The sequence below is a fragment of the Mixophyes fleayi genome, chromosome 2 (genome assembly GCF_038048845.1).
Source record: "Mixophyes fleayi isolate aMixFle1 chromosome 2, aMixFle1.hap1, whole genome shotgun sequence".
In the NCBI taxonomy this organism is placed as follows: Eukaryota; Metazoa; Chordata; class Amphibia; order Anura; family Limnodynastidae; genus Mixophyes; species Mixophyes fleayi.
In genome coordinates this window covers 359,925,107-359,948,353 of record NC_134403.1, presented here as the reverse complement: position 1 = coordinate 359,948,353, position 23,247 = coordinate 359,925,107, and the positions used below count along the sequence as shown (strand labels likewise).

The 23,247-nt window shown below is 41.7% G+C and overlaps 1 protein-coding gene across 1 annotated transcript in view; it reads right to left on the bottom strand.

Moving 5' to 3' along the window:
• The window catches only part of DYRK1A (dual specificity tyrosine phosphorylation regulated kinase 1A), a 57,593-nt gene that overhangs the window by 8,928 nt on the left and 25,418 nt on the right, over positions 1-23,247 (bottom strand). The window contains exons 3-9 of the mRNA XM_075197245.1: positions 5,809-6,008; positions 5,103-5,195; positions 4,346-4,534; positions 3,134-3,281; positions 1,619-1,905; positions 1,381-1,527; positions 427-567 (exon numbers count right to left, since the gene is read on the bottom strand). Coding sequence (XP_075053346.1) covers positions 427-567; positions 1,381-1,527; positions 1,619-1,905; positions 3,134-3,281; positions 4,346-4,534; positions 5,103-5,195; positions 5,809-6,008 — 1,205 coding nt within the window. The remainder of the gene's footprint in view (positions 1-426; positions 568-1,380; positions 1,528-1,618; positions 1,906-3,133; positions 3,282-4,345; positions 4,535-5,102; positions 5,196-5,808; positions 6,009-23,247) is intronic.

The following is a 23,247-nucleotide window of genomic DNA, read 5'->3' as shown; positions in this document are numbered from 1 at the left end:
ATGTGGAGATCCTGGCTTTGGTGGCCCACTGGTCACATGACTGGGATGCCACTGGATTTGTGCAATGGAGAACCATGAGCAAAGTACGACAGATCAAAACAACGGTCCCCCTCCCAGATATGGAAAACTGGGCACAAACACGGCACATTGTGTGCGCTCAGAGAGAATAAAAATGATTAATGTAGATTTATAGAAAATTAACTTCTGTCGCAGGGACACAAAGCTCCCACTGATCAGCTCTGTGTCTTAGCCTGCGGGTATGGCCTAAGGAGCAGCCAACAGTGCTATCTCATCTCCAACCTCCTGCTGGCTGATACGGTGCCTAACGGTACCTACATCCCACAATGCAACGACTGAGCGATACTTCCGCTTATACACGTCCTCCCTCTACGTAAACCAGCTTACACATACACAAGAACAGAATACCTTTTTTACGTCTTTGGTCTTCTTTAAGTTCCAAGTGCCATCGGGCGTCTTCTCAAAGAACTTTCTGGCTTTTGGTGCTTGGTCGAGGATGTGAGCAGTTGGTATTCCTAAAACTTCCACAATTTTGTTCATCTGGTCGACCTATTGAGAGAAGAATAACTGAGCCACAATTCGAACTAGTCAGTCTAGTCATCCCAAGGTATTAGTAGTGATTAACACAAAAGTTATCCACAAAAAAACGTACAATTTGCTAACAGCTCGCACACCGTGAAATTCCCTGATCTGTTTGGAGGGGGGAGGGTGGGCTCCTTGAAAAGAGGTATAAAATAAAATACTCCGGCCAACCCAGAAAGCAAGTTAGAGTCTTTCACAGCAGATATAAAGGACCTGGAGAAATAAAGGCTCTCACAAACTAATCCCATCATTCATCACTCTGACATCCATGCAGTCAATAACTATCTACAGACAGATTACAACCAGTGACAAATCATACCCATTACGTACACTAACACTGTGTTCTGTAAGTAAAGAACAGTTTTCCTAGATACAATGGGTACAATCATGTATGGTTTGGCTGGGTAAACGGACCAGAAAATTGTTAGCCAATAAGATTAGTGAAATCAGACACTGATGTGTTTTAACATTAAAATATAAGTTGCCAGTGAGCATCTAGTGCACAGAACAGAGTACCCATTTGGTCTGGAAACAACAAACTAATAAAAGGAACAATACTCTCTGGTACACAGAGCTTTCCTGCATTTTCTACGGCTTAAAACCACTGAGAGCACCTTGTGTGGCCCAAGCTGGGTGGAGGTGAGCAGGAGCCAGGGTCAGCATGGAGGTACCTACAACGTTGTACCGCCCCCTAGTGGATCAACAGGCTGCCTTTGCCTTAGGAAGTGGATATTTACGTAATGAAGCTAAAAGACAAGAGGATTATGGACACGTTCTTACTTCATTGGCTCCACTGAAGAGGGGTTCTCCAGTGTGCATTTCTACTAAAATGCACCCGAGGGACCACATGTCAATCGCAAGGTCATAAGGCATTCCCAGCAAAACCTCTGGAGACCGATAAAAACGAGACTGAATATATTGGTATATCTGCGGGAAAGAAAAAAAAGGAGGCTCTTTATAATGACCTGTTGAAGAGTACGACCAGCGCCGTGCGTTAGACAGTGTAATAAGCACTTACCCTTTGCCCTAGCTGACACGAGCTTCCAAAGTCCACAATCTTAATGGCGCTGCGCTTGGGATTACACAGCAGGATATTCTCAGGCTTTAGGTCACAGTGAATGATACTAAGTTCCGGAGTCGCCAGGAATAGCAGTGCCGTGCACATCTGCTGCGCAAACTTCCGCGTCAGGTTCAGGGAGACGCCGCGGAAGTTGGTGTTGCGCAGTAAGTCGTAGAGGTTGTACGAGAGCATTTCAAAAACGAGGCAGAGGTGGTTTCTGAACATAAAATGACGCTTCAAATGCACTGGAGGAAAAGGAAGAACACAACCATCACTTTCTATAGGTTAGAAGTAAACACCTTGTTCCACAAAACAATATGCTTTATTAATTACTACAGGGGCTTCTTGGTTCCTTTCACCCTACTTCATGCTAACATTTAAGCTTTCCAGTCTCCGATAACTTTAATTTTCTGGTTTGTGCATGTCTTCATGCAAGTGTTGCCAAACATATTCTAACTTACGGACTTAGGGCCTGATTCATTAAGGAAAGTTAAGTAAAAAAAAATTGAGTAAGTAGTCTCCTGGACAAAACCATGTTACAATGCAAGGGGTGCAAATTAGTATTCTGTTTTGCACATAAGTTAAATACCGACTGTTTTTTCATGTAGCACACAAATATCAACTTTAAATTTCAGTGTACAAATAAGCTATCAAGTATTTGTGTGTTACATGAAAAAACAGTCAGTATTTAACTTATGTGCAAAACAGAATACTAATTTGCACCCCTTGCATTGTAACATGGTTTTGTCCAGGAGACTACTTACTCAATTTTTTTTTACTTAACTTTCCTTAATGAATCAGGCCTTTAATTTATTATTATTAATTTGTGCAGACAAGCTACTTATTTTCATTGCTTCAGACAGAACACAAAACTGCTGTGTTCATGCACTAGCATCAAATGCACAGAACAGAGATGATAAGTAATATAAATAATGTACTTAGCAAAAGTGAATGCATAAAACCAATACACCGAAGTGGTCTGAAGGTGGAAAATCCCTTTACTGTTACTTTAAGAAGACAGCGAATGCCCCTGCAGAAGTATCAGATAACAAAACTTATCTGGAAATAAAACAGTTTCTAGGAATGAAGATTAACCAATATTTGATCAATCAGATATCTGGGACAAAGTGAGAGAAACAATATGTATTGTAACTTATATTAATGTTAATAGTAAAGAACATATATATTTAACCCTTCTGTTACCAAGCTCTTACTATAAATTAATAAATGCTGAGAAACCGCTGCACAAGACAAGGAGATAGTAGCCTCCAACAACCAATCAGACGTTTGCTTCCATTTTGTGACCAGCAATAGAAGAATGACAGTTCTAGTCTGATTGGTTGTTTCGAGTGACAGTAGCAGACTTCACAAATGGCCTGCTGAGCACATACATCTCACACGCGTCACCCCCAAGGAGGGGTGATCAGAGAGAGGAGGAAGAATATAGAGCGGTTTAGAGGGAAGCAGGTTTACCAATATAGTATTTCATCTCTGTGTCATGTTTGTTCATCAGCTCAAGAAGTCGCACTTCAATCTGGGCTTGATTTAGGAAAGCTTTCTTGTTCTTTATAATTTTAATTGCCACCCACTCCTGCTCCACGCGATCGTATGCCTTCACAACCTAGGACAAAGAACAACGTTGTTACTTCAGGGTGCTACAATGTATTGTACTGCTGGAGCAAAGATGAAGAAATTCAGGAGCCAAACATTATCAGGGAAAAGACGGTCTTTGATATAATCATATAACGGCGTGTATGTCTGTGCCAGGTACAACATCTATCACACTCCAGGAATTATACCCACTCTCTGCTACACTGTAGAAAATATTACATCTGTACATATAATTATATAACAATGTTTTCCCAAGAATCACAGTCACAAGAAATCGGCAGAAAATAATGAGAACTGTCCTTCAGATTTGGCTCAGATCATTACTTTTTTTCCTTTGTTAATTTGTCTATTTCTGTTCACTGCCTTGGACACGATGCATAACTGCTGTGTTCATACAACACATCCAAAGCACAGAGCAGGAATGATATGTGTTGTACACAAGGGCCACAGAACCATCAAATCTATTATACAGAATAGCTCCCTTGGGATCGTCAGCTTGCCACTGATGGATATATTAAAAGGCCGTCCACCCTCAGATAACCTTAACGCATTGCCTTACACATGTCCATTGTGCAACTATCACCTTAAGCATTGCTGTTTTTTATTTATTGCTCGTGCTTCCTTCTGGAGTTATTCAGCAAAGTCTCTATATTATCAGGGCACCGTTGTTTATGGCTGCTGTCCTGCTCTCCTGATACAACTATACCAGTGGTTCCCAAACTGTGCGCCTAGGCTCCCTGGGGTGCCGCGGAGATCTCACAGGGGTGCCTCGGCCAGGGTCGGTAGTAAGTAAGACGAGGGACTACGTGGTAAATATTTTGGATTAGAAAAAATTGGGGAGACCCTAATGGTGCCCTGAACTGAGAAAGTTTGGGATCCACTGAACTATACCATAATCCTCCATCCCACTGCCATCTGCATCCAATGACATTTCAGCACAACCGATCATGTGACAAGCGGGGGCGGGGATTGCTCACGGACTGATGGTGAGAGGGCCGTGTGGTTGCTACATTACACAACACAAAGTAGACGTACGCTGCTGGACCGGTACAGCAGCCGCGATCCATTCTTTACCTGGCCGAAGGAACCTTTTCCAATCAGAGAGTCTATTTCATAGCGATCCATCCACTTCTCCCCATTCTTCACGATGTAGTCGTAGTTGTCGTCATCGTAGCCGTCGTTGTAAACCTTCCTCTCCTTCTTGTGACTGGAGTCGTCGCCCTGTCCCTGCTGATGCCGCCGCTTCTTTTTTGCATAGTAGACCTGGAGGAGAGGACGGAGCACAATGTGAGACATGGGGGGGGGGGGGGGGGGGGGAACAGCTAGAAGATGTACATACAAAACAGTGTTTCAGATAGGTAAATATTCTCTTATCTGAGATAACGTCAGACTTAAGGAAAGACTAACAAACCATAGGAGGATGGTGCATGTTATTTATTGGCATACATGGGCACCATACAGACCACACAGCAGTGTAATTAAGTCATACAGGTCACTTGACCAACTCTAAATAATGCCAACCGTGGTGCCTTTTACAGCCAAAGCCGAGTCTAGTGTCCGTGAGTATATCCCGGCTGAGACAAACCTCTGCCGCTGAAATATTATGGTGCCACATGAGAAGAGCAATGTCACATGTCAATACCGAGCCCCTATCGGAGCCATTAATGGCCCCAGAAGATTGTGTTTTCCCAGCCAGAAGTACACAATGTCAATGGCTCCAACGTGAGGGCACCAACCTTAGGTTATAGAGTTTTACATGAGAGCAAGTAAATAAAAGCATTTACTATGTTTTTATTCATTGACGTTGGAGAGTTGTTGGACGTTTTCTCACCTCATTAATATGTTTGTATGTTTTGATCAAGTCAACTGACAGTTTCCGCAAAGGTGCTGTAGTCGGCTCACGAAAGGTTTGGGGCATCCGCCGCTGAAGAAAGACAAAGTACACTGCGTCAAATCAGCTGATCATCACATAAAAATAAAACATACACAGACTGTACCAATATTAAATGGGGGGGCTGAACCAATATTCATCAGACTGCAGTGTCCCAGGTTCCTTGATAACCTGCATTCTGAAAAATAGTGGTTTAGCCCAACAAATGGCTGCCTCAACTGTGTGCAACCAATATGTGCTATTCAAACAAACAGAATTAAAAGAATAATCAAAATGACTTTTTATCAAGGTTGTCAAGTTATGTTCATTAAATGGGGTTTCTTTGAGCAAGGAAATCATAGTATGGACCTATCACAAGAACAGTGCCTCATGCCTCAGTGATGTCACTGGTTAGCTAGTGATAGGATACGTTCTCATGAACATTGATTGGTTCAGTCCAGAAAAACGTCTGACTTCACTTTAAGCTTGCGGCAGGCTCTCTAAACGGATTTCTTGATCTTAACCTTCTGTTTCATGTAATTGTATGTAATTTGTTTGTGTCATGATCCCCACAATCTACAACGCTGTGCAAAATGTGAGCGCTTTTTAAATAAAGGATAATAATAAGAATCATCCTCTGTACAGCGTGTGGAGGAGTAATTCCCACCTGGTTGGCCAGCGGCTGCTGAATCTGGTCATTGTAAGATAAGGCAGATACTTGTTGGTCATTTAGGTTCTGCTGGCGCCGGTCACTGTACTGCTGATGAGAGTGTGGCATTTGTCCAGCCATCTGTAGACCGGCAGCATGGAATGAAAATGAGGGTGCAAGCCGAACAGATGACGGTTTGCATGCTGAAGTCTCTCCTCCTGCAAAAGTAAGAGGTTCACAAACTAAGTACACATTTCTGTACATTACACATGTTATATTAATACAACACATTCCTTATTAATTATCACAGCAGGCTAAACTATTCAGTGTCAGACTGTCTTCCTGCTCTGTTAACCAGGATAAGAACATAGAGGGTAAGAGGCTATGGCTTGTGAATAACAGTGGTTAACTCATTGGAGCAATCATTAATCAGCTAAACATCAGAAAGGCAATCAGTAAATAAAGGTTATATTTTCATTTGTCGCTCTTGAAGCAGATTAAGTCCAGTATAGCACTTCCAGTGACCACTATATTTTGTCCCAAAAGAATTACCAGGTGGTGAATATTATGCCAAAATATTATATATATATATATATATATATATATATATATATATATATATATATATATATAATGTTATGGTCCATCCTCTTATTCAGCAATTCGGAAGGATTACTTTGGGTTAGACACAAAAAGATTGAATTAACCCAAATGTTGTTTGCTTCCAGCACAGAATGAACATTGTTAATTAAGAGGTCATTCACTATGTGAAATTATAAACTGCAGAAAACCTCCACCTCCATACAGCTGGACAGTTGTTGTCTGGCTTTCAATAATCACATTAAACCCTAGACTATGAAAACGTGACACAATACTCAAAACATTGATATGATGGCAGTTTAACAAACAGACACTAGATGGCGCTGTAAGACATCTGGGGGAAAAATTGTGAGAGCAGTAAGTTTAGAATTAAAAAACAAAAACAAAACATAGTTCTGCCATTAGTTCACATAGCACAACAATTATAAATGTAACATTAACGTACTTTGCTTTCACACTGCACCAACTACTAATTGTTCCAATATTTACTAAATACCTGCAATAATAAAACTGCAGGTAAAGACAGATAGATAACTGTATATGGGAGAATTAGCAACATTCACAATGACAAATACAAATGTTTCAGGATTTTGTTACAATACTTGGCAGGGAACACACCAGACTTTTCAATCTAAGTTTATTAAAGGACACAGTAGAGAGTCAGACCCGAAAATGATCCATAACAGGACAACAGCCTAAACAAAGGCTATTTAAATATATGTGGATGAATTTCCTCTGCACTCCTGACTTTCTCAGGCTTCTGGAAATGTTTCTAATAATGCAGGATGACTTTTGCTGCCTTCAGTTCTACGTATTCCCAATATGACAACTGTCATCAGAGAATGATGCATAAACCATTCATATAATAAGGCTTAATATTCAGAAGATAAACATGTAAACGTACAAATGACAGATTACATAAGGATACATTTTATTGTTACCAATGTTGCTATCACCAGGAGAATGAGAGCTGCCAGTAGCCTGCATGTGCTGTAACTCAAGCAGCCAATCAGATTCTGTCATTTTGCTATTACACTTTAGAGAACTGGAGGAAACCTCTGATTGGTTGCTAAGGGTAACAGCATCTATATGCACATAGCAACAGGCTTTATAATGAGCATAGTCCTTTACAAATGATGTAATAATTATATGTAGGTGCAGACAGCTTATATCAGCGTGTAGTTTCACCAGCTCGTTGTCCTGGACACAGCTAGAACAGCAAATATTATCTCAATATTACCGATACTTTATATTTGTTACCCAGTACACACTGACTGATCATACTTTGCTGTAAATAATGCCATAACCTTTCACACCGAGACACTTTTACATATAAATGTCCTAATTTTAAGTACAGGAATGCCTTCTTAAACTAGCATATTTAATTACTAAATTTCCAGTGATCATTTAAGGCACAATCTTAGCCCACTGCTATGATTTACCTCTCCCACCTCCCTTTTTTTTTTGCACCTGCCCATTAGTCTGAGACTATGAATATACAGTTGTGCACTTGAATACATAATCTAAGGGGTGGGCAGCCTGTGGGGGATTACAAATCCCTGCGATACTCAACTTTCTTACGTGCAAAGGACCAGAATCATTTTATATAACAAAGGATGAGGAGTACCAGGTATGATGGTCTCAATAAGCTACCACTACACTAATGTCATGACAAACCAAATAAGTACACCCATAGAAAGCACCAACACCTCCATGGCCTCCCATCACACGTCTGGATCGGTCAGATGTGAGCACTGGAACAATGGGAATAAACTCACAACTAAAGACGGAATGTTGGGTTCAGAGTTCTGTTTTAGAACTCTATCACTGTATGATTCTATGTCACTACTAGTCCTGGGCCAAGAGACCCCCATCAGTCTGCTCTTCCACACTCGCTATATCAGGTCACCCACCCGGTGGATTAGGTATGAAAACCAAACCTTCTGAACGGAACACATCTCACACCAATGGGAGTACTCTTTTTTAATTTACCAGCCTTCAGGCCTGTACTTCTCATTCATAAAAAAAAAAAGGGACATTTACCTTTTACTGTATAAAAGCAGAATATAAATAAATGTGCTTTGCTTTCCTGCAGTCGTCATAGATCCGCCTACTCTTAACGAATACAATAACTGCAATGTGTGCTTGGTATCCGTGTCAGAGATTCGGCCTTGGAATTGTCGTGTACAGTGTAGGCAGACTGCTTCAATACCACATCACTTAACCGTTTGACACACACGAAAAAAGCCTGCAGATTTCCCCTTCTGTCCTAGATACAGCGACGTTATTGGAGGTTGCTACGTCGCCGAAGCCTACTCTATTAGAGGAGAAAGGTTGTCCTCACAAGCATCAATTATTAATCCCATAGTACAGGGTAAAAGGGAGAATTGGGCTGTTTTGAATGATCACACCCAGCAAGAAGGGCGAATAAGGTGATGTAAACGGAAACTTATATTCCCATTATATTTCCTGCCCTGCGACTAGTAGAATGGTATGTCCCAAGGAACCATTCCTTCCTCTTCTCACAATAGGATTTGGATAGAAAAGATTCAGCAAGTTGTCCAGCTGTCACTGTGGCCCCCAGTCAATGGAAACCTGACAGTCCTATTGTGCAAAGCTGTCTATACAGTGACAAATGGATCATTTATTAAGTGAGGGTCTGTGACTGCAAATCAGTGGAAATGCCAGGACTGTAAATAAGGATTCATCTTACTTAAGGTAATTTGTGGTCGATTCCCAGAGGTCTCCACCACTTTGGCATATCAGCACACGCAATAGAAGACGTAACTTGTGTTTTTGAAAGTTTCAAACAGTTGTTCAAGAAGCAACCGAAAAGAAGACACAAAATAAATATATTGATGCATTGTAGAAGCAGCATAACAAGCTCCACGGAGAATAACCACTGCACACTTCCATATGTCTGGGAAATATGTGTACCAAACCACTGGATCAATGAATGCACCAGCCCATGATCAGCAATATACACTACCCCAGACATATCTTAATTGCCTGTTTATACAAAACACAGACAATAATTAAGTAACAATCTCACACATCCAGGCTGTAACTAATGTAGCCCTTGGAAGTTTTATTGCAAAAATAAAACACATCTACTGGTTTCCAATTGTTCATCTGATCAAGGAAAATGTCTTAAATTTACATGGGATGTCTAACTGAACACAATTCTATCTTCCCAGCACATTCGTTTACTTTGTACATGTAAAACAATTGCATTTACACAGCAGTTGCCTTATCATATCGGAGAACAACCACCAAAAACTACTGTGCTTGAAAAATAAAGTTGGCAGCAGGTGGACGTCCCCTTTAAACATTGGTAACGTGACAATGTAAATAGTAAGTTATATTCCAGGTGCCTGGGTATCAGCAAGGTCATATAAGGTGTCGTACCCCTGTGATAACCAACCAAACATCCAGCATGTGAGGAATACAAGTACTGGCACATCTCCCAGGCAGATCCAAACCTGCTGAATACACTTATACCAATATCTACAAGGCCCAGCTACTGTCAGGCTTTTAAAAATGCTCTTAGAAGTCTTCAGTTCGTCAATCTCAATACAATAAAAAAATTGGTCAAGTTATTGACGCTACTTAATAGAACAAAAACAAAACACACTCCAACTAATACTGAGGACACAACAAGACTGCCAACTGTCCCAGCCAGGCTCTGATTTTATACTAAACTCAATGGGAAGGATTAGGTGCACACAATGACTAGCTTCATAATTTACTCAAACTGTGTATGAAAAGAATTATTATGGTTTATTTATACAACGCCAACGATATATTACACAGTGCTGTACAGAGACTGATTTAATCAATCACATCAGTTGCTGTCCCATTGGAGGCTTCAGTATAAATGTGCACACACAAACACACACACGCGCACGCATGCACACACACACACTTTGGGGGCCTTGGTTGGAATCAAAACTATGACCCACTGCTGTGGCACAGCAATGCTAACCACTGTGTCACAGGGAAATTCTATAGGGACATAATCTGAAAAGGAACTTTACTATTAGGTAAACAAGCTTCAAAGCCGAGGTGCACAATTATACCAACACACACAACACTGCAGTAATTACAACTCTCGGACTCTTAGCATCTAAAGTCACATGTGTAGTTGATCCTTCAGCACGGTGGCTTAGTGGCTAGCACTTCTGCCTCACAGCACTGGGGTTATGAGTTCAATTCCCGACCATGGCCTTATCTGTGCGGAGTTTGTATGTTCTCCCTGTGTTTGCGTGGGTTTCCTCCGGGTGCTCCGGTTTCCTCCCAAACTCCAAAAACATACTGGTAGGTTAATTGGCTGCTACTAAATTGACCCCAGTCTGTGTGTCTCTGTGTGTGTGTATGTATGTGTGTATGTTAGGGAATTTAGACTGTAAGCTCCAATGGGGCAGGGACTGATGTGAGTGAGTTCTCTGTACAGCGCTGCGGAATTAGTGGCGCTATACAAATAAATGATGATGATAAGTACACACTGGTTACAAGCCATGACATTGTCTCCATTAATCTCACACAATATTTCAACTGAATTGCCAAGCGACATGATAAGACTCCAAACAGATTGGGAATGGGGGTCATACACTGAGATATTGGGGCAAGCGTCTGACATCACAGCATGCGGACACAATGACAGTGTCCTTCAGGGACTTCTCCAGACCGTGGACTGGCAGGAACGTCCAGATGAATGATAAAAAGATAAGTACAGTAATGCATTTATACTAGTCACAGATAACTCCTTAGATATCGCTACTATCTGGATACTAGGCAGGTGGATTATGCCAATGAAATAAAAAAAAATTAAGTTGCCAACGTGTAACATTTAATAGCTTTTTCCACAAGCCAATATTCCAAGATACGTGGACATATATAGAGGTTTATAAAACCGGACACCCAACTAAAATGTATATTGAAGTGATTGGCTTCAATGGACGTTATGGCGTGAAAACAATGTTATTATGGTTATTATTGACTGGTGTAAAAGATCAAAAGCCGGTAAAGCCAAGAGAGCAAAGCAACCAATTTTCCTGGTATTTTGGCCACACACTGCAACCAAGCACTATATTATGATGATGTCTACGTACATATAGCATACTTGCAACTCTCCCTGAATGTCAGGGAGACTCCCTGAAATAGGGGTGATCTCCCTCACTCCCTGAAGAGTCTGGCATTCTCCCTGATGCTGAGCCAGTACAAGACGTGGTTGGCTTCGCCATCTGTGGCATGATGACACAGTTCAGAAATTGTGTCCTATGTCCATGTATTGATGCCTGTGGTGGTGGCCATTTTCATGGAGACCTAGATTTAATCAAAGACTGACTTCAGTAATGTAAAAGACACTTCAGTCTCTAGAGGTTCATTATCTGCTTTTCTTTAACACATAGTTGCCTACTCTCCCGGAATGTCCGGGAGACTCCCGCATTTCTGGGAGACCTTAAAGGAGAGCAGGACAACCTCCCGATTCTCACCCCCGCAATAGATAAGTGGTGGGGCTTAATGACGCAAATATTGCGTCATTTTAGCCCCGCCCCCTGCTGTAATTGGCCAAAATTGTGAATTGTTTGGGGGTGTGGCCAAAATGATGCAATTAGTCAAGCCTCTCACCCATACGCCCATCTCCCCCGAGATCTCCCTGAAGCCAACGAGGAAAAGTGGGAAAGTATGACACAGTCGGTCGTCGTAGTTGCATCGAAAATATCCAATGTCGCCAGTGTCTATTACGATGTATTATAATAAATATAAATATATATATACACATACACACATACTACACACATCAGGTTTAGAGAACCTTTGTCTCATCGACTGCTGCTGTACAGATTACAGCTAGCTAGGAAATCCATGACTCTCAGAGCAGCGTGGGACAACAAGTACCAGCATGCCGTGACACTTCTGCAGTGGCCAGGGCAGCACAGGTTGCCCAGATTTAATAGTGATCACTGCAGACAGGGTGTGATGGGACTTGTAGTACCACACCAACTGCAGAGCTGCATAATATAGATTATTGCTTGGTAAGAGGATAATAGAAAATAGATGGATATCTCTTGCTCAAAAGCTTGTTTATATAGATCAACCATATCTGATATGAGATTGACTGGCCTCAAAAACCTATAACTCTCTTTTAGACCCTGATGGAGTTAAGAGCCCTGAAGAAAAAAAAAATAAAAAAAAATGAATAAACAAAACCTATTGGACAGACAAAAGCATGTGACTGCAGACTAAAATTATCTGCCGGAGTCAACCCCAGTGCCCACCTGTTGCGACACCAGCCCATGCCTGGGCGGAATATTTTTAGATTGCAGTAACACGTTCCAGGTCATGCACTAAGCTTTGATCACTGGGCTGCATGTGCGGCTCCCATTCTGCCAGCACATCATTAACCCCTGCTGCATCCCATGCCATGCATTCCTTGCAGCATTCTACCGAGATCTAATGCCAGCCAGGGCGATCACATCACACACAAATATATATACACTATATAGTAATATCCTACATCTCAATAGTATTGCAGATTTCTCTGTGGCTTCTGGATAAAGGTATTTAAGATGGCCAATTAAATCCTTATTTCTACTTTTGTCCCCAGAATGTTGCCTGCCTGCAGTGAGCAGGAACTGCTGCAGATCATTAAATACTCGTTTATCAAAGTCTCTCGCCAGGCAACACAATGCAGAGGAACAGCGCCAGGCTCCCCAGCAACAGCAGCTAATTAGCATAGCCTGCCACTCTGACAGACCGGCGTGATTGGACGGGCTCGGGGAACGGCGAGCCAATCAGGACGGCCCTATGCAAATCGGCTGCTCGAGTTGCCAGGGCAGAGCCGCTTCGCCGCTGCCCAATAGGAAAACAAACAATAAACAAGAAATGAAAATTGAGCATTGTCACATTCTATGGTTGTCGTTAACACTTTCAAGATGAATCGGGGGAGGGGGGGCACGGAGAAAAGAAGGGAAGGCTGGTGGTGTTATGGGGGGGGGGGATCAGTTGCAACTGATAAGAGATTATGCTTGTGCTGTTGCAAGCTATTGGAAAAGGGCAGGGCAATGCAGTGATGATACAGGGGGATTTACTGATAAATCCTGCATTAGGATTTAAACTGCAGCACTTAGCTGGACATGCTGGTGTTTGGCTGGAGGAAAGTTTCCTGCAGATCAGGCTGCACACTTGTGCCTAGATGGCTCTGCAGAGTCAGTGTGCCCCTGGAGTGGGGCTGGGGGGCATCTGGCCCTTGGGCCGGTCCTATAATGGGCTACCTAGGGCCGGTCCTATAATGGGCTACCTAGGGCTGGTTCACCTGCATTTTTGTTTCCCCCTTTAAAATGTTCCCAATAGGCGGCTGACCCGAGTCTCCCCCAGGCTGGAGTCTCCCCCAGGCTGGAATTCACTAGCCAGCCCCTGCCTGGAATGCCCCCAGTATGCACAGCTCCTAATATTATGCTTCACCATCCCAAACCCCCCCTCCCCCCCCCCCCCCCCAATATAATCATATTCAGTAAACATGTCGGAGGGACCTCCTCCTAATTTAACCGGCCAATAGATCATAAATATGCTCTCGGACTTAGAAATGGAATTAGGAACATGACCACACAATTCCACCTGCAATAGGCTGCTAAAGGCTAGGCTACAACCTATGTGCTGTAACTGTTGTTGTGTAACTACAAGTCCCAGCATGGCTGGCGGGAGTTGATGGGACTCAAAGCCACAGGTTGACCCAAGGTATACAGTGTCGGCAAATAAGGGCAATAGACGTATAATACAGAGTTGGACCACGAACCACTGGAACTAATAATTATTATTGGGGGGAGGATTTTAATTGTTGCGGTTTGAAGGGGTCAGCTGGCTCTTAGATTTAACTCACTGCTGAATACTAAATTACTTAGTACATCATAGGCGAAATACTGTACATAAATGCTGTTATCATAATGTCGGGAAATGTATCCAAGATTATGGATGCCATAAAAACAAACATTATATACTATGTTTTAGAAGGTATACTTTTATAGTATAGTATAGTATAGTATAGTATAGTGTGACCGCCAAGGCAAATTTATACAAAAAAAAACCCCACAAAATCTGTGTAAAAGCACTTTGAAGACAGCATGGTGGCACTGTGGTTAGCATCGCTGCCGGGTGCTCCTGTTTCTTTTCACAGCCCAAAAACATATTGGTTGGATAATGCTAGCGTTTGTGTGCTAGATTGTAAGTTCTACTGGGGTAAGGAGCTAACAGAAATGATTAAATATTCTCTGAAAAGTTCTGTATAATATGGTAGTGCCAAATAAAGGTTAATAAATAATAATAATATTATTAATAATATTATTATACCCCCCCTAAGTGACTCCTAGTAAGTACAAAAGGGGTGTGGGTTTCATGTTCACAAATACATACTATAGTATTTAAGATGCTTCTATAACCAGCCTATGTGAGGTGCATGAAACTTATAATAGCCTAGAGATATAGAACTGGATGCAAATCTGCAGAAACACCATGGAGTCTCTACTACAGCCGTACTGCAGTACATCAATTAGCACATTGGTTTGGAGTTTGATTCAGATTAAATCCACATTTCTCACAAAAAAGAAATTCATATTATGGACAAGTCATTAAAAAAAAAAAAGACTAGTGATCCTGCCTTCCTTCACCGAACCCCCAGCTCAAGGTCATGTCTTCACTGGCGGATGAAGGGTTAAGTAATGCAAACAGGGGCCGCTTTCATCCATCAATCAGAGGTTTTAAAGAGAGATTGGAGATGGTGCCGAGTTTGGAAATGCTGTTGAACGCTGTTTTCTCAAACAGCTGACAGCCCCAGATTCCCTGCTGCTTGCAAGAGAGGAATCCCAGCAGCTGCTGAATGAGGAGTACCCCGGCTCAGATCTGACCCATCAAAGTTAGCCCTGTGGAGCCGAGCTTCTGTGGATGGGGACGCGTCTTCGCACGCTTTGTTTACAGCGATCCGATAAATAAGACATCCCCGTTTTACAGAGTTATTTGCAGTCTTACTGAAGAAGTGACAAGAACTGATAATAACTTTACACTGAGTGGGGAGTGGAAAGTTTATTTAGTATTTATACTTTACATGCAGATAATTCTGCGCCAACCTGAATCTGTGCATTGAACCATTTGACTAGAATTGATTTATACCAGCGGACGGTGAATGAAACATTAGATAAATGCCCAGAAGCAGAAGGGTTTGCCCTTCAGAGCAATTACCCATTTTGGGTTTACTGGTTACCAACACCGAGCCACCAACTGTTGGTACATTCCCATCGGAGGGGGGATGGGCCTAGACCTGAGCGGGCGTAAGTTTAAGTCTGCCCCTACATGGTGCCCAGCTGTCAGTGCCTCGGGTCCAGAGAACAGTAGCCTATGGTTCCCAGCCATCAGATCACTATACACAGTGCTGAAAGCAAGCTTTAAAGATACCTCCGTGGGTAGGCTTAACCACTGAAATCATAAAATTCTGTCATGTAATAACAGCTACATAATCAAAGATTTCCCTATAGGCAGCACGGTGGCTCAGTGGTTGGCACTTCTGCCGCACAGCACTGGGGTCACGAGTTCAATTCCCAACCATGGCCTTATCTGTGTGGAGTTTGTATGTTCTCCCCGTGTTTGCGTGGGTTTCCTCCAGGTGCTTGGGTTTCCTCCAGGTGCTTGGGTTTCCTCCCACACTCCAAAAACATACTAGTACGTTAATTGGCTGCTAAGAAATTGACCTTAGTCTCGCTCTCTGTCTGTCTGTGTGTATGTTAGGGAACTTAGTCTGTGAGCTCCCATAGGGCAGGGACTGATGTGAGTGAGTTCTCTGTACAGCGCTGTGGAATTAGTGGCGCTATATAAATAAATGGGGATGAGGGTGATGGGTAGGGAAAGCCATGGGGCTTAAAAGAAAATCTGTCAGATCCCTCCCTGCATGTCAGCACTGATAGAATCAGTGTATTCTGGATCTAACAGTGGCCGATTTGTTTTGTTTACCCTGAATTTATCAGCGAGGGCAAAACTAGACCCAATATAGTTTCCATTGGTTAAAATATAAAAAATTAAAGCAAACAAAACAGAAGAAAAAAAATAAAATCACTATACTCTGAAAAATGAGCTAATTAAATTTTTAGGGCATCTTTCTGGGTGTCACTAATTGGGTTAAAGTAACTATAAGATATGTATTTCACTATGTTACCAAAACAAAGCTCTGTCCCGTGAGAAAAACAATGACATTTAGTAGCGTACAAAGTATACAACAATAACTGTCCAGGTGAAGGCACAGAACAGCTGTGGTCCGGTCATGAACAGGTAATATAATATATAATATACCCCAGTTAAGCAGCATTTGTCCGCGGTCAGCGTAATGCTGACATTCATCTCAAATTTGAAATGAATAATCATTGTATTAAGGAGATTATATAAACAACAAGTAACGTTCATAGCTGTATAAACAGTGAGTTTTGACTACAGTGCTCATTAGGAAAACTTGTGTATTTTAAGTGAGCTTTTAATCACATAAAAGGGAATTACCCAGTACTGCTAGTGTTACCTTACTGGATAGTTTCTGCATTACGTCCCAGTGTCGTTTTTCATAACACACTTATATATAACATCCTATATATTTTTTATTTTATTCATTATTTATATTATGGTAAAACAATCGTAGTGTAATAGAACCATATTTATCACTCTTTCCTTTCTATTTTTCCTATTGTTCTTTTTGTTTACATTTTTATTTTTACTTCAATTACTATATTTTCAGATAAGCCATTTACATTCATAATAATCAAATCTTTTACATTATTATTCATCCATACATCACTTATTTTTGCACTGTTTTACTGTCTTATGTTCACATTCCTGTAATCAGCCCTGTTCTTTATATAATTACATCACATATTTTCTTTTTAATTCACTATTAAGTAATTTCCATTTATTTTGATTATAATAATATCTTCATGCTTTGAACTCTTATTTTTATTATCCAGTTCACCTACCCACCACCTTTTGAGATAAGTAGTTTACCACAAACCTTCTCCTGGCCAGGTAACGAGAGTACATCCAGCCCGAAAGACAACAAGGAAATCACCGTCCATGTGACGCGGAGCAGAGCTCCACCTAGCGCATCTCTCCACCTAGCGCATCTCTCCACCTAGCGCATCGCGTCAGCAAACGGCTAAAGTGCCAGCTTTATTGTGGCCCAACGAGGTGGAGGATTACCGCATGTGCAGCGCAGACATTTCTATACCAGCAAAGCACATAGGTAAACCCATAAAACTACTTTTAGAAAACCCTTTAAATAAAGCTTCCCCTACATATACCAAAAAAAAGGTTCCCCTGCACTGTTACCTGTAGCTAGGAGCATGTTTAGGATGAGACTCTGAGACTGGGTACACACTACAGAAAATTTCTCCTGATTTTACCAATTCCTGTGTACACACTATACACGATTTACCTTCAGATCTGTGCTCGCCATCTGTCATAACCATAGACTGAAAACATTGTGACTCTGCACACTCCATAGAGATCTATGGACACTGCCGGTCCTGAGTGCATACACTCTGCAGAATTGGAACGACATCGTTCCATCATCCATAGAGACTTTTAGTCCGTTTATAAATTCAAATGAATGGATACGATAAGCTTTGCTACGATAAAACATGATCATGGGAGCGTACACACTAATGTGATATTGGGTCAGTCGTTTATCGTGTGACTGGCCTGATAATCGGCTGAAAAACCTGTAGTGTGTGCCCAGCCTTAGCCTAGGTCGGTCCCTAGCTCACAATACACGGCTGTACAGAAGATAGAGCTATGAATGAATGCTATGCTGAGCTATGTTGCAGAGAAGTGTTATTCGGCACAGAGACAGAGAAGCTCCCAAAGGGGAAATATATTTGCAGTATATAGGCAGGAGATTAAATTAGGAAATGTTATTATATACCCTACCTGTAATTCCAAGTATTTATAGTCATCTAATTAAGCCTATTCTGCTCTGATTCACACAGGGCCCGATTAAGGGTTCCGGCCGCCCTAGGCTATTTCAGCTGTAGTGCCCCCCTCTCCAGCCACCTCACCTGCCCATCTGCCACCCCCCCCCCCCCCCCCCGAGACATTAGAAAGGACTTACCTACTGTGGAGTCCGCTGTTCAGCGCAGTGTATGACAGGCAGTCTGACAGCGATCACTGCTAGCTGCCTATCAGTATGGCCACGGGCGCTTCTTACTCAGGTCACGTGAGCGATCGCTGCCAGACTGCCTGCCATGTGATAGTGACAGTCGGGCCTACTCCTTTAGACCAGGGGCGGTCCCGATGACTCCGGCTGCCACAACAACAAAAAACATCTCGGAGACGCTGCACCCCCCTGGCTCCAGCGCCCCAGGCTGCAGCCTGGTCAGCCTATTGGCTGATCAGGCCCTGGATTCACCCCTTTACACGTTCTGTAAAGAAGAGGAGAGTAAAGTACCCCACGACATTCGGGATTTACACCCAGATTGCTGCTTTTGACTGTATGGTCAACCCTCAGGAAAACCACCAATAAGTACACATTAAGCTTATATAGTATAACCTATGTTCCTTATAGTATAGGAGAAGCCAATAAGAAGTCCCATTGGCTTTTAATATTATTTTTTTCCCTAGAGAACTATTTTATTTTATACACTGCAGTTCAATTTGAAGGTAAAAAAAGTTGCTTTTATTTGATTGTTTTTTCCCTGTTGTGTTAGTAGGTGCTGGGGCAGTGAGTGTTATGTAATAACAGTGAATTAAGGTGCAAATTGTATCTTGCATTTTCTAATTGGTTGCTATGCTTCAGTGGAAATTTGCATCTAAATTAAACCTATGTATTTCTCAGTACTGTTTTTACCTTTGCCAGTGGCTACTAACAGCAACTATATACAATGTATACCCCTCGTGTCTAGTGTAGAGAGGAAACCAAAAGACCAATAATCAACATTTCTTTAAATAAACAAACAAAGGAGGAACGATAGAAATGTGATACTAGATAACTTTTTGCTTGCCTACAGCATTTAGGGCGATTCTAAGATCTTTTAAAACTTCATCAATGGGGCGTAAAATAATGGAAGAAAAGTTCAACATTCCAAACCCAGATCCACTTGTGGACGGTGGAGAAGCATTTCCTCCTGTGTTTGTGGCCAACGAGGTTGTAACACCAAATATAAGGAAGGCATATCCTAACAAAGGGATTTGATTTAGGAAGGTCTTCAATCACCAGCTAAGCAGCGCACATCGTTTAATAGCGCCTTGAAGATCTTCTGTAATTCCCTACAACCTACTACTTCCCATGCGGATATAAAGCCCTGCATCCTACAGGAGTTCGTACCCCACTGAGAAGCTACAATTGTGAGGACTCTCCTTCCCAAAAATTGGAAAGCGAAGCAGTGTGAGCTCAAGGACATTACAAGGGCACTCAAAATAAGAGACAAATTTACCTCTCGTGGAGGAAATATCCTGGCAATACAATACTAATTTAATCTTGATACAAAAAAAGATAACTTTTTATTTGTGTTGAATGTTACATACTAAGGGGCATATTCAATTGTCCGCGTTACTCGCAAATGTAACGCGGGTTGCACACTATTACCATTATTACGGTAATAGTGAGCGTAATTACAGTTATTACGGTAATAGTGCGCGTAATTACCGTTATTACGGTACCTTTAACGCCGGCTTTCAGCTCGCAGCTCAGCTTAGAAATACTGTAATACCGGTAATACTCTTAATGCCGCGTTACTTTTGCGAGTAACACGGACATCTGAATATGTTCCTAACAGTTTAAAGGAAAATAAATGTAAAAACATTTTTGTAAAAAGCTAATTACGCTCATTTAGAAACTTCATTTTCACATTTTACATTTATTTTCTATAATAAAAAAATGAATCAAACATTGTAAATAATTGTTATGTAGGAAGAAAAACTTTAACATGTGTATTACACGCATGTGCTATTTGTTGTCTCGTACGCTTCTCTTTATAAAACCATTGTTTAAGCCCATATAATACAAATAGCCAAAACAACTAGAGATGTTGATCACACTTTGCTAAAGTTTGAGAGCTCATCCTCCTCGGCTTCTGCAGGATTTCCGCTGCCCCTGCATGTTCCCTCAATCTCTGGATCCACGATTTCCGCTGCCCCTGCATGTTCCCTCAATCTCTGGATCCACGCTCTCCCCGCCTCTGAGTAGATGGATCCGTAGGTGCCGACGAGGTACCAGACAAAGCTGCATGCGGCCTCTCTGTGTCCACACTGAGGGACGGCTGTCTCCCCTCCCATGGGCTTGGAGCCGATCTCTGCTTCCCAAAGATGATAAAGAAATTATTATTTAGCAATAGGAAAACAATAACATGTTTTGATTTTAGATAATAGAATAATGAATCCATACTTACTGCCTCTGCTCCATGCAGCAATACCTGGAAATATGGATGTGCTGGGACCCTCTTCTCCCGGCATGCCCCCTTCAAGTGATCCCTCACTAACATTACTCACTGAGTGATCCCTCACTAACATTACTCACTGAGTGATCCCTCACTAACATTACTCACTGAGTGATCCCTCACTAACATTACTCACTGAGTGATCCCTCACTGTATTTATTATGTGCTCTATAAAATTAAGGTTTAGATTTCAAAACAACTCTAAATCTAAGCAAAATTTGCACCTGGAAAAACCATTTTGTGCCGACTGGGGGGTGTCTGTTTGGACATTGTAAAATGCACAACCCAGGACATGCCCCCCTCAGAGCTGTGAGTGACGTACTGCCCAGCAGAACTATAAATGCAGTGTTAAATTAGAGTTTGCTGTGTGAGTATTTACCCTGCATGCAGAAAGATGTTCACACGTGCAGTGAAACATGGCTGCATTCTGCCTAACTCTCCATCAGTCCCATTGTATTTGAACATTTACTATCAGCGATTTGCCATTTTAATCTGCCGATACATAAATGGTAGAATACTGCCCTGCATACATGGCTTTCCATTTGCATATATGTGTTATATTGTGAATTAGGTCCTTTACACCACTATGACCAGACCTAATTTAATGCATTTGCTGCATGTGTGTGACCAGGATTTTATTTTTAATAAAATTTCCCATTCAACACAACCAACATTTCTATATTTGTTTTGTTAACATATTGAAATAGATAAGTTTTCTATTTGGTGTCTGTTACCTAGGGTAAGCCACACAAAAAAAAAATATATATACACCCGTCCATATTTCTCATCGTTTGAGCCATCCCAGTACAATGACCATGGAATGTATTCAAAGTCCTCCTAATTGGATGAACTAGTAATGTCTTGCTAGGGGTGGCTGACTCGGGCATCCTAAGCATGGACTGCCAACCTGACAATTTCCTAGCCATAATAATAAAGATGTTGAACATTACCTTCATGTTCCTGCTCCTTTCTGGACATGCCATCCTGGTCTGCTGTGGTACTTCTCCCAGCATCCAGCCGTGCTTCCATCTTCTTGTAGCCGTCACTGTAACCAGGTGTGGACAAGTCATGCAACTCTGTCTGCTCCTCCACCGCCCGGACTAGGGATGGCGCATTACTATTGCCCATAGCTGCAATACAGATCGCTCTCCTCTCTGCTCACACTCTATGGTAAGGACACAGGAAGTTGCTCTGATGAATGCTTGCCCAAAAGCTTTGGTGATCATTACTGTAGGAATCCGCTGAACGCCCATGAATGCTAAAGGCAACATTGAAATTGAAGCGAAAGTACATAGAATAGACTTCGAGATGGCAATTAAAGGAATTGTGTACAACGAATCAGACCTGAGTAAGACACTGCGAGGCCCCAATCTGCGGACGGTGTTACCCTGTCACTGTACTACAAACACTGAACATTGCATTTTATCTTCACATTTCGTGTCGGAGAATTTCAGTTCTGGGGTTTAGTGGTCCTTTTGTTTCCAAGTAAGTATTCCATACATGTTCCTAATTTGACAGCAATGCTAAAGTATACCATTTTATTTTCCCTCTGCAAGTGAGCAAACCATCCCCAGTCATATGCAGAGAAATAAGAGACTACAGAATGACCCACATGTTTTACTGAACATTGCTAAATAGAATGAAATGAGAATAAACCTCTGGTAATTAGGGCACATTTTATCTTCAGACAACCCCCCTCCCCCCCTCCCATCAACTTCTCAATACTATCCATCTTTAGCCAAATGAAAACTAACAGTAAGATGTTAGTAAACTAGTGATCATGTTAAGATACTAAGAAAAGCACATTTAGATTTTTAACATGTTCAACTAACACCAATTAACAGACTCCTGATATTTGCAGTCACATGTGAGACACGGCTCTACCCAACAATTGGGCTATATTTAGCACTTCTATTCCTGTTTCAGCTATTTCTGTGAGACTCACAACAGCGTGAAGACACAGAAGCGTGAACAGTCACTTATTTTTATAAACTACAGGTTGCAATATATAAACAAATCGTTTTAAAGCGAAGTACTCGATGGTCTGATTATCCCAGAACGGATTTCTATGAACTCTCTGGCTTTAAGATGTATCTTAGTTTATCTGTCGGTGCAAAGATCTTGTCTATTACTATATAATGATGTTGTGTTTGTGTAGTACGGCGATGTGTCTATATAAATCAGTATTTATGTAGGGAACTGCCACAGGGGTGCGTGCTAGAACATGTGTAACTGAATAGGACGCAGACGTTTCACATGTGTGAATACGGCATGTGGCTAGTGGCCCCTTAGACCAAGGACTAAACTATGAAACAATAGGACAGTCGGTCAGAGAGATGGACATGGTTATAGGAGATACAAAAGCCAAGGAAATCACGGTGACTTAGTGGTTAGCACT